This window comes from Mesoplodon densirostris, chromosome 9 (assembly GCF_025265405.1).
Source record: "Mesoplodon densirostris isolate mMesDen1 chromosome 9, mMesDen1 primary haplotype, whole genome shotgun sequence".
In the NCBI taxonomy this organism is placed as follows: Eukaryota; Metazoa; Chordata; class Mammalia; order Artiodactyla; family Ziphiidae; genus Mesoplodon; species Mesoplodon densirostris.
Window position 1 is genome coordinate 16,121,752 of NC_082669.1, and position 12,156 is coordinate 16,133,907.

The 12,156-nt window shown below is 40.3% G+C and overlaps 1 protein-coding gene across 1 annotated transcript in view; it reads right to left on the minus strand.

Moving 5' to 3' along the window:
- The window catches only part of ORC5 (origin recognition complex subunit 5), an 81,223-nt gene extending 70,101 nt beyond the window's left edge, over positions 1–11,122 (minus strand). The window contains exons 1-3 of the mRNA XM_060108093.1: positions 10,969–11,122; positions 6,788–6,880; positions 3,611–3,811 (exon numbers count right to left, since the gene is read on the minus strand). Coding sequence (XP_059964076.1) covers positions 3,611–3,811; positions 6,788–6,880; positions 10,969–11,040 — 366 coding nt within the window. The 5' untranslated portion in view covers positions 11,041–11,122. The remainder of the gene's footprint in view (positions 1–3,610; positions 3,812–6,787; positions 6,881–10,968) is intronic.
- Between the last annotated feature and the right edge of the window lie 1,034 nt (positions 11,123–12,156).

Sequence of the window (12,156 nt, forward strand, 5' to 3'; positions counted from 1 at the left end):
ATACTCTGTCAGGAAGTTGGTGAGATCAAAACTATTTTCATAACAATACTAAAAATTTATATGCCTTTTTCATCATGGTGACATTTGCACTAATGGTGCAAAAGCAATGGTGGGTTAAACTAGTCGCCTTAGCATAAATCAAGGTAACAGTGTCAAACTATACTAGCAGTTATTCTTCACTACGTACTTGCTCTTAAGAAAAAAAAAATTAGACTTTTGCTTCTAAGATGGAGTAGATGTACTTTTTCCTCTTCTTCCTGAGTAAAACTAAGAATCTTGAGTATTACAAATAAAACAAATGGGGCTCTGAAAGGTAGAAAGGAGGCAGACCAGCTAGAGACCTCAGGACCAGAAGAATGGCAACTCACTTCAGAGGGTGAATTGTCTAAGTTGTCTTTTTGCCTCACATATCCCATTTGTGGAGCTGAAGAAGCCGGCAACACAGGAAGGCCAAGCAGCACAGACCAAAAGAGCCCCAACAAAAACCTTACTTTCTCTAGCCAAAGGACCAGGAAAGGGGCAGCTTAGAGAGACTTCCAGGACCATGCACTCTCCAAGTTTTCTTTGTAGAGGACATCAGTACATCACTGATTTCTTGTCTCCTCATTTCTTCATCCCTTAAACACTGGAGCACAAGAATACTGGGTCACTGGCCTCACCTCTTTTCTAACTCACTCCCTCTCTCGGTGACCTAATCCTGTCTCACAGCTTTAAGTACTAATACTGTATGCTCAGAAGTCCCAAATGGAATCTCCATGTTGGGCCTCTCGACCTCAGACTCAATCATCCAAGTGCCAACTCAACATCTCTACTTGGACTTAACATGCCCCAAACTAAATTCCTCATCACTCCTTCTCCCCCAGCAAGACCCCATCTGCTGCAGTTTTCTCCACTCGGATAATGACAACCTTACCCCTTCAAGTGCACAAAAACTTTTTTTTTTGAGTCATGCTTGACTTCTTTCTTTCTCTCCTCCTCCACACTCACTCTATCAGAAGATTCTGTCAACCCTACCTTCAAAATATATCCAGTCCATATCTTACCACATCCATTGCTACTACCCTGGTCTAAGCCAACATGTTGTTTGCCTAGATTAATACAAATGCTTCACAACTAATTGTATTAGTTTCCTAGGGCTACCATAATAAAGTACCACAAATAGGGTGGCTTAACCAAAAGAAATTTATTATCTCACAGTTCTGGAAGCTAAAAGTCCAAGATCAAGTTATTGGCAGGGCCATGCTTCCCATGAAGGTTCTAGAGAAGATCTGTATCAGGTCCCTCTCCTAGCTCCTGGTAATCCCCTGCCTTGTGGCAGCATAACTCCAATCTTCATGTGGCACCTTCTCTATGTGTGTGTCTGTCTCTAAATTTCTTCTTTTTATTAGGACATCAGTCATATTGGACGAGGGGCCCAATCTACTCTGGTATGACCTCAACTTAACTAATTAGAACTGCAACGACCCCAGTTACAAATAAGGTCATATTCTGAGGTAGTAGGGGTTAGAATTTCAGCATACGAAGTTTTGGAGGAAACAAATCAACCCATAACACTAGCCTGCACTAGTGTACTCTTGTACCCTTCGTTTGATTCTCAAATGAAGAATCAAATGTACCTGTACTCTTCATTTGATTCTCAACATTACCCCTCTCCCCCTTACTTAAATATATTCCAGCCAAAATGGCCTCCTTCATATTCTTTGAATACACAGGCATGCTCCAGTCTCCTCTGTACGCTCACGTAAATTCAGATATTTTCATGACTTGCCCCTCGCTTCCTTCAGGTTTCAGCTCAGTTATCATCATCTCAGTGAGATCTTCTCTGCCTTCCCCACTTAGAAATAACTAGCCTCCCCCGCCCAGTGGATTCTCCCTTACTCTAATGTACCACATCTGACATACTACATATTAACTTGCTTACTACCTATCTTCCTCAATTACAGGAATTAGCTATAAGTGGGCAGACACTATTTTGTCTCTGTTCCATCTCCAGTATCTAAAATAGTGCCTGGCACATAAGAAGTACTCAGTAAATATCTGCATAAATAAATGAACAAAATTAAAATGTGGAAGGAACTGTTTTATACATTTAAGGAGATGCAAGAATGCATAAGATGTGGTTCCTTCAGTGAGTATAAACTTAGCCATTATGAGAAGGTATTATATTAAAATTTAATTTCAATTCCAGAGATAATAATTTTTTAAAATAAGGTTAAGGTGTTATAAAATCTCACTAACGTAAAAGACATTATATATTTTCAGTTGTCTGCTAGTCATTTTCACATTGATGTAACAACTAAAACTTAGCCAACCTAAAATCAAACAATTCATCTTTCCCAGACCTACCCCATACATAATTGACCTTTGCTGTCTCTTCCATTTATTCTTTTCTGCATCTTCTGCCCCAACTCTAGTCCAGGCCCAAATTTCCTCTAATGGAAACAGTTACAAGAGCCTCAAAACCGTCTAGCCTATGTCTTTCAATCCCCCCAAATTCACCTATTCAACACGCCTTCATAGCAGTCTTCCTAAAGCGTGTTTGTTGCTCTAGTCTTCACTAGTCCTTGCCTCTCACTGCCTAAGAAATGAAATAAAGCTCGTTAGTATGGTTTTCAAGACACTCCCTGATCTACTCCCACCCACCTTTCTACTCTTCTTTTTCTTCCTTCATACTTTAAACCCACTAAGACCACACTATTTGGCATTCCCTGGCCTCCATTCCCATCTGCATGCCTTTGCCTAATTCCCTCCATAGGAAATTCCTCTTCTTCAGTTTCTTCCTAATGGTACCCGAATCAGTCTTTTGGATCTATCTCAAATGCTATCACCTTATGAAGCCGGACCAGATGTGCCTCAATCAGTGCTTTGCATATCATGGTTATTACTAATCACATTCTACATGTAGTCATACGTGAGTACGTCACAGCTTTTCTACTAAACTGAGACTCCCTTTAGATAAGAACTACATCTACAGACTCATAGATAAGAGAACAAACTAGTGGTTACCAGTGGGGAGAGGGAAGGAAGGAGGGGCAACATAAGGGTAGGGGATTAAGAGGTACAAACTACTACATATAAAATAAATAAGCTACAAGGATACATTGTACAGCACAGGGAATATAGCCAATATTTTATAATAGCTATAAATGGAGTATAACCTTTAAAAATTGTGAATCACTATGCTGTACACCTGAAATTTATCTAATGCTGTACATCAACTATACATACCTCAATTAAAAAACTATACCTCGGGGCCTCCCTGGTGGCGCAGTGGTTGGGAGTCTGCCTGCCGATGCAGGGGATACGGGTTCGTGCCCCGGTCTGGGAGGATCCCATATGCTGCGGAGCGGCTGGGCCCGTGAGCCGTGGCCGCTGGGCCTGCGCGTCCGGAGCCTGTGCTCCGCAGCGGGGGAGGCCACAACAGTGAGAGGCCCACATACCGCAAAAAAAGAAAAAAAAAAAAAACTATACCTCGATTAAAACAAGAACTATATCTAAAACATTTTTATATTGCATAAGCCCCTTGTACAATGCACTGTACATAAGTCTCAAAAGAAAAATACGGAAACTGATCTAATAAATCAGTTTTCAAATAAGAGATGATACTTACAATATATACAGTCTGATCCTTGAGACTTTCAGCTTTGGTTATTTGTTTAAATAAGCGAACGAAGTCATTAAATGTTTCACAGGTTATTTGAGTAGAACATTCACCCTCTGAAGAACTAAGATGATTCAGCTTGTTTAAAATTTGTTCCAAAAGCAGCCTCAAGGTAAAGCATTCAACACAATTCACAAAGACATGTGGAAGCTGAAAACAAAACCCAAAAAAGTGTAAATAGAAAACACATATCCACAACAATGGCTCTGCTGGATATCCGCCATTTGCCCTTCTAAATCTATACCCCACCATTCTCCAAACTGCTCTGTGCCCCAGGAGGCTGACCACTACAGACTGCATCGCCCAGACTCATTTTCTGGCTCTTGCTGGATTCAACCAACGAGAAGAACCAGGAGACAGAAGCAAAGTGGTTAAGAGAAAGAAGTTGAATATTCATTCCCTTGACTCCCACCACCATCCCACAGCTTGACAGTGGCTGCATCTTCTACCAAAGGCTACAGCTCGAGTCGGGCAGCCTCTCATCAAAGGCTACACCTCTTGCTGGGGCCTGATTACAGCTCCTTCCTGTGCCATTCAGGTCTGAGGGAGGTAAAGGCTCTCAGCACACCACCATCCCTTACTGGTTCCCTTAACATTTCTTCAACCTTTGTAAAATATTATAGTCCCTCCATTAAACTCACTTTAATTATTTGAGTTTTCATTTGTTTCCTACAGGGATTGATAGCAAACCTGTATTTCCCGCTAAAGAATTCTTACAAAGAAACCCAAGAACATGTGAATGTTAAAATTCTTAGTGGGAATTTCTTACTTATAATTTTAAAATAATATTTTAAATCATAGACACATAAACCAAAAAAACATTTTTAAGAGTTAAAAACCAGAGTAATCCCCCTATGAGGACTTAGAACTAGCTCTTCATTTAGAGAACTATCAAAATGGAGGTAATTCCAGAAGTAACTAGGGAGAAAAGGATTTATAAATATAGTCTGTTCTCAAAATGAAATCACAAAAGCAGTACTGATCACTCAGAGGAAGACAGCTTGTGGCACCTGGCACAAATAATGGAACCTGTAACCATTTTTAGTGACATTCTATAAATCTCACCCAGTAAAGAGGCTTTTCTTTCTCAGAGTAGCAGTGTAACTAAGGCTACATTATAGTTACTTAGGCACAATTTCACCAGCATCGTCTGACCTCCTTTACCCCCACTCCTTTATGAACTACAGTCCACAATAGCTCTGTTAAGACTGTCTTGTTTACTGCTACCTGTGTGCTACCCACGACCTTTAATGGCAGCATATTCTAAATGTCTCTCTGTGTACCTACAGCAAAAGCGGTGATAATCATCACTACAACGTTTAAGTAGCAGCAAAAATCAAGATACATTAAAAAATGAAATACAGCCCTTAAATATGAAACTTCCATATTCAGTTTTCATGCTTTTATTCAATATAGATATTTTTGGACACTTCATGCAGGAAGTTCCAAATGCAAATGCCTGAGCCAGGACCTTGTACACAGGTTCTGAAGCCTGGTATGAACCTCAGGCATCTGTATTTTAAAATGCACAGGCAATCTTCAGGATCAAAGGCTAAAATCCCTAAGTTGATATACGCCAAGAACTGTGCTGGGAATAATCTCAAGAAACAGTTTCAAGCCAGGGAAACACAAACATTGATCACAGCTGAAAGGGATAAATATTACGACAGAATTAAGCACAGAGTGCTGAGGCTGCACAACAGAGGGGCATCTAACACAGCCTAGAGAGTCAAAAAAGGCTACCCCAAGTGTAAACACAAGAAAACCTAGCAAGACAAATAAGCATTTGCCAAATAATAGGGTAGAAGAGTTGGAGTGAATGAGTACAAGAAAGCCATTCCAAGCAGTATGTGCCAAGGGTTCAAAGTAAGAGACAGCAAGAACTGTAAATAGTTCAGTATGCCACACAAAACACGCATACTCTGAGCTAGAGTTAGGACCGGGGGTAGCAAACTACAGCCTTTGGGTTAGCAATCTGTTTTGATATATACAGCCATGCCCATTTAGTTAGATACTGTCCATGGCTGCTTCCACACCAAGGAGGAGTTGAGTGGTTGTAATATAAAGTACCTGGCCCGCAAGCCTAAAATATTTACTATCTGGCCCATAAGAAAAAGTTTGCCCATCCCTGGCTTAGGATATGAAAGAGGGTGTAGCAATAATCACAAACAATAGCAGCTAAACTTTATTGAGTGCTTACTATATACTAAGTATTGTGGTAAGCACTTTTCATGTATTAACTCACTGAATTCTCACAAACAATTCCAAATGTCACTGTTAGCCCTACTTTTCAGATGTGAAAGCACTAAGGGGTGAACCGAGAAGAACATGAGTCTGCCAGACTATCTCAAATTCTTACGCATTACGTTAAGAAAGATAAACTGAACTCAGCTCATGAAGGGTCTTCTATATCAGGCAAAACACCTGAACATTTTCCTAAAGATCTTATTTAAGATTTTCATGGACTAGCTGCAGGGTGGAGAACAGACTGCACTTAGGAAACTGTTGTGGAAATAAATGAAAGAAATAATGGTAAATGAAACTCAGGTAGCAGCAATGGCTATGATTCAAGCTACGTGGAGTCAAGACATTAATGATACAGAATCAACAGGATGTGTTTACTGTTCAATTTACTGAGAGAGTGAGGATAAAGATAGAGTAAAGAGCAAGTTTAGACAACTGTGTGAATGGTGAAATTCACTGTTAGAGACAATATGGGAACAAGGGTAGGGTAAAGGTGACATATTTCGTTTTGTACTTGTGGAGATTCAGACATCACTATCAGTATTTCAAATATGTACAATAATGGAGAAGAAACAGATTTTAGTATTTTTAAAGAATGTATTATTATGTGTGTTTTACCCCAAATATTATCATCCAATGAAAGTTAGAGAGAGTAATTTGGCTCAACTTAAAAAGTACATTCTAACATCAAGGCTCAAGTTATTTAACAATGCCTTCTGAAGCTTACAGTCTTTGAAGGTCTTCAACAAAAAGTTGGTCAGAAATGTTTTATGTAGAAGATATTCCTTCAGAGAAAGGTAAACTAAACATCTCCCAGATCCCTTCTATTTCTAGGAGTCTATGAATAAAAATCAATTAACACTGAGTTTGGGATATTCTTACCTCTAAAGTTTTCAACAAAGTTTGTGTTACATAGGTCTTTCCACTGGCAGTATGTCCATAAATAAAAATGGCTGGAAAGCTGAAATGATGTCTCTAGCAGAGAAAAGACAAATATCAGTCGGAACATACAAAACAGAAAATAAACATTCATCAATTTGTGACAAACTTTTCCATGATAAAGTGAATTATTCAATCCAAATGATTTCAACAGTGAGCATTTAGTGGATTCATCATTACACCTCAAACCTACTTGAATTCAACTCTACTCTTTCTCAAAATTTCTGGAAAATCACATTTGGCCTATTTATTATATATGATATACTAAACATATATATATTCAATCCTTTTTATTATTATACAGGTTTATATATATAAATGTTTGTATTTTCAAATTTATGAGAGATTTAACAGATTTTTCAAGAATGATTTTGACCATACTTCATTTTTTTCTTAACCCTTTTTAATGGAATCTAAGCCCACAGGCTGCAACTTCAGTCTACATTCTAAAGCTTTTAAACTAAGCATATGTAATCACAGGACTAGAAAGAATTTCAGGAGTCCTGTGTTCTAAGGAAAACTTACAGGATACTTCTGAATTATGCATACTACATTTACCTTGGCCTAAATGTGTACATTTCATCATTGTTTTCAATGATCAAATCTACACAGCATATATTTCAAAATACATATTCCCAAGATTCTCCTGAAGTACATTATGAGTCAGCAGCCTAGAGAAAAGTAAAAATTGTCAAACACCCCTATCCTGGTCTGGTCAATACTACAAATATGTTTCACTCATTCAATGAACATTTATTAGACAGCTACTAAATGCTGAAAACCATGATGCACTAAAGAGTACAAAAATCAGTTAGAGATAAAACCTGCTTTGGAGGAATTCACATACACTTAAAAAATAATTATAAGAAAACTGGATGATGCAATTTCCGTGAAAAAGTAGAGTCTCTATGATCATCATCTACCACTACAATAATACAGTTGACGCTTGAACAACACAGGTTTTGAACTGCTTGGGCTCATCTATACATGGATTTTTTTCAATAAACATGTTCGAAACAATTCTGGAGATTTGCAACAATTTGAAAAACCTCACAGACGAACCGCGGTGCCTAAACACAGGAAAAATTAAGTATGCCATGAAGCGTAAAATATATGTAGATAATAGTATATCCTTACAAAGGCATAAGGTGAATGATATTTAATATAAAATTAAAAATGTGTTAGTTTTCTAACTTTGCTTCCAAAGGATTACATTACCATACATACCATATGGTATGTCTGTGCCTCCCAGCCCCTCCCCTCTTTCTCTCCCTCTCCCCTCCTCCCTTCTTCCTACCCCTCCTTCCTTCCTATAATTGGAGACACTGTGTATTAGCCTATCATCAGAGGTAAGCAGTTTTTCAAAAAATGTAACCATGTGTTTACAATACTGTATTATGAATATGACTGGAATACTGTACGCCATGAAACTTTATAAGGGTTCATTCATTAGTATATAGGTAGGCTACCATGAAGGAATTCTATCCATAACAGAAGGCTACCATAAAGCAATCATATCGCTGTTTCTTTGTTATCAATGTATGAATCATTACACCTGTAAATAGATATGAATTTCTTTTTCACATTATCTTTTCATTTTTAATGTCTAGTTAGTAATATGTATAACATGCCCAGTGTTTTGTATTATTAAGACAATATTGATGTAGATATTGACAGACGATTCATCTTATAAACAATGTAAACTAACAGTATTGATAAATACAGTATAGTACTATAAATTATTTCTCTTCCTTATGATTTTCTTAATAACATTTCCTTTCCTCTAGCTTATTTTATTGTAAGAATACAGAATATAATACATATAACATATAAAATATGTGTTAATTGACTGTTTATCAGGAAGGCTATTAGCAGTTAAGTTTGGGGTGAGTCGAAAGTTACACACTGATTTTCAACTCCACGGGGGGTCAGCACCCCCAATTCCCACATTGTTCAAAGGCCAACTGTAGTCACAAACATTTATTACATTCTAGCCACCAAGTTACAAATTTCCTTTTAGCAAGACAAATCAGGAACTTAGATTTATACACAAAAATACTTTCTAATGGCAAATGCCTATGGCAAGAGCAGCCCAACAGATTAAAAATGGATGTTTCATACAGGGATTCTTTTCTTAAGTTTATACATAACACTCTTGTAAATTAACTAGCTCAAAAATTCTGTAACAAGAATTAAACGCACGCTTGCTGAGCATCTCTGCTAATACAATACTACATTTCGCCTTGAAAGAGAAGCACAAGATATCCTCAGGACATTTTTCCAAGCTACACTAAAACTCTCCTTTCCTGGAATCCCGCCACACTTATCTGCATCCATTATTTGGTGCTTAATAATATTCCACCTTACACCATCTTTTCTACTGTTAACTAGAAGTGTATTGAACTCTTGCACTGTTATTTAACCTTTCATCTTCATAAACCTAACATAAACAGTAATAAGCCAGGACCTGGCACAGTGCCTGGAACAGAGAAGGTGCTTACTAAATATTTATTTGCTGAATGCATAAATGAATCTGCTAAGAAATATGAACCAGTTTTTTATAGATCTTTGCATCTCCTACATGCACAGCACCTTACAGAAAAGTGCTATTAAAATTGTTAACTATGATTTCTTCCTGTGATTTACACCAAATCGATACCACTCAGCTCTATTTGCCAACATTCATTTTCAGGAGGACCACTTCTGTTTGTAGTGATCTGGGTTTGTCTACTCCAGGGAAGGAATGCGTAAGGTACAACTAAGAAAATGTTTCAGTGATAATATAGATAACTACAATTAAAAGCATTATAACTGGGCTTCCCTGGTGGTGCCGTGGTTTAGAATCCGCCTGCCAATGCAGGGGACATGGGTGCAAGCCCTGGTCCAGGAAGATCCCACATGCTGCGGAGCAACTAAGTGGCCCGTGTGCCACAACTACTGAGCCTGCGCTCTAGAGCTCTCGTGCCACAGCTACTGAAGGCCGCGCACCTACCCCTGCTCTGCAACAAAAGAAGCCACCGCAATGAGAAGCCCTGCACTGCAACGAAGAGTAGCCCCCGCTCGCCGCAACTAGAGAAAGCCCGCGCACAGCAACGAAGACCCAACGCAGCCAAAAATAAATAAATAAAGTTTAAAAAGACCCAATGCCTTTTAAAAAAAAATCTGATATTAAAAAAAAAGCGTTATAACTAGAATACTGACTGAGGGTGCAGTCCCTGACCTCTTAGTTCCCTTACTAATGTGCCCTTTAGAAGGAGGGTGGTACTTTTCCACTAATACTTCACAGGCCACCCCAGACTGCCACCCAGGTAGTTGGATGAAAGCAGTACTTACGAAAGCAAACCAGAGGTGTGAGGGAAGAACGTGAGTGTGACCCTAAACTCTCACTTACTCTCCTTACAGATGAGATCCAAGTGTGATCAATTCCAAGTCTAATTAATGAGTCTGAAGCAAAAGGCTCACTAAAGGCCACCAGAATATAATCAAAAACAGATTAAGTATGGAATTGATGAATGCTTCCTCCTATGGAAAGGACTCCGTAGCAATGTTCATCCAGAGGAAACACTTAACCTCTTCTCTTAGGCATCACCTGAACTGCTAGTCAAGAAGCCTAGACTAGACCTCTTCTGTGCTTTAACAACGCTGGAAAAGCCGCTGACGTTTTAAACCTGAAGCACCGCGTTGGCCCTCACAGGTCTTGACAACTACCCATCCACACAGGACTTACACTAACTACCTCACTGAAACGTGGGGACTCACTTTTGAATAAGTAACACTGGGCAAACACATCTGTTGTATAAAATCCTGTTCAGCTGGGGTAAGAAGCAACTTCGAGTAGCTACTCTGGACTAACACCCTCTCAAAACCGTGGCGTGCGTAAAAGATCACGTCCTGGGCCAAGAAGCCCTAGTGCAGGCCGGTCCTTCCCGTGCAGTTTAAGAGACCGCTCACAAGTTACTCTCGGTGAGGAGTGGGAGAGACCTATAACACCCCCTACCGCAACGCAAAAGACGGTCTACGGCCCCTCAATCCGAACGAAAATTTAAAAATTGGAACATGTCGCAAGACCACGGAATTGTTTGCCTCCGGGATTTGGAAGAGAAAAGATAGCTGGACCACAATACCTCTCCAAACAGGGACTGCAAGGTGGACACTTGGGACTCGCGACAAAGCACCATGTTTTCCAGGTGAGGCATGCTGGCGGGTACCAGAGGACAAAACAGCCGCGTTCGCAGCCGCAGCCTCACCCACGCTCGGGTCTCCGCGCTCCCGCCGGAAACCGGGCTCTCGGGCTTGTGGGAGGAGCCGGCGTGCCCGTGCGTCCGCGTGACGTCAGCGCGCAAGAGGAGCGTCGGGCCCGCCCTAGTCTTCCACAGCCTGAAGCGGTAGGACTCTGAGCGCCGTAGAGGGGTTTGTGGAGGCGGCTTTGTGGGGTTGGGCGTCTCGGGCTGCGGCCTTTGCCACCCAAAGGTTGAGAGGGGGATGCAGGGATGGGCGAACAGAGAAATCACTTGAAGGAGCTAAGGGGGCCCTGTGGGCTCCACTAAGTCGAGAACCTGTGGCTTCGGTTTTCCCGCCTAAAGGCCCCAAATTTAGAAACCGTAAGTGCTGGGGAGCTTTATCGTGTAGCCCCACCCAGGAGGGGGAGGCGGTCGTGGAGCCGAGGCCCGCCTCCTTACAGGGACCTGAGGAAAGCGGGCTCAGATAACCAATATTCTCAAAAGCTGCGGGGTTTTTTTTTCTGAGGAGGGTGTGGAAATTTGGCGTCCGGTGCAAAAAAAAGACTGATGGAGTCGAACAAACAACTTGGAATTACTAGTCTTACTCCAAGCCTGAAAACAGATCTGGAAATGCCTCTCCCTCCGAATGGGAGGAAGTTATAGTGTCAGTTGCTGAGGGCAACAAGAGTGAAAAATAATGCTACCTTTAGCATAAGGCTTTCTGTTTATTTGTTCGCGGAACACCTGCTAGAAACCAGACGCTAGAAGATTCTGGAAATAAACAGATATAGGCGTAGACAGGAATGTATGGTGAAAAGAGGGTTTGGGATCCTGAAGCTGCTGGCTTGGGGCCATTGACTCAACAGAGAGACCTTGGAAGCATCGTTGAACCATTCATTTTGAACTTTAACTTCTTTATCTATAAAAGAGAGATGATAATAGCTGGGTTATTGCTAGGGATAAAAGATTATATACTTAGTGCCTGATGTACATAGATTTAAGTCATGGGTATCAGAATCAGAATCTTGTATTTGTGATAGCCAAAAGGATCTTTTGGTAATCGTGGTCTCCTACAACTTATCCGCTAGTCAA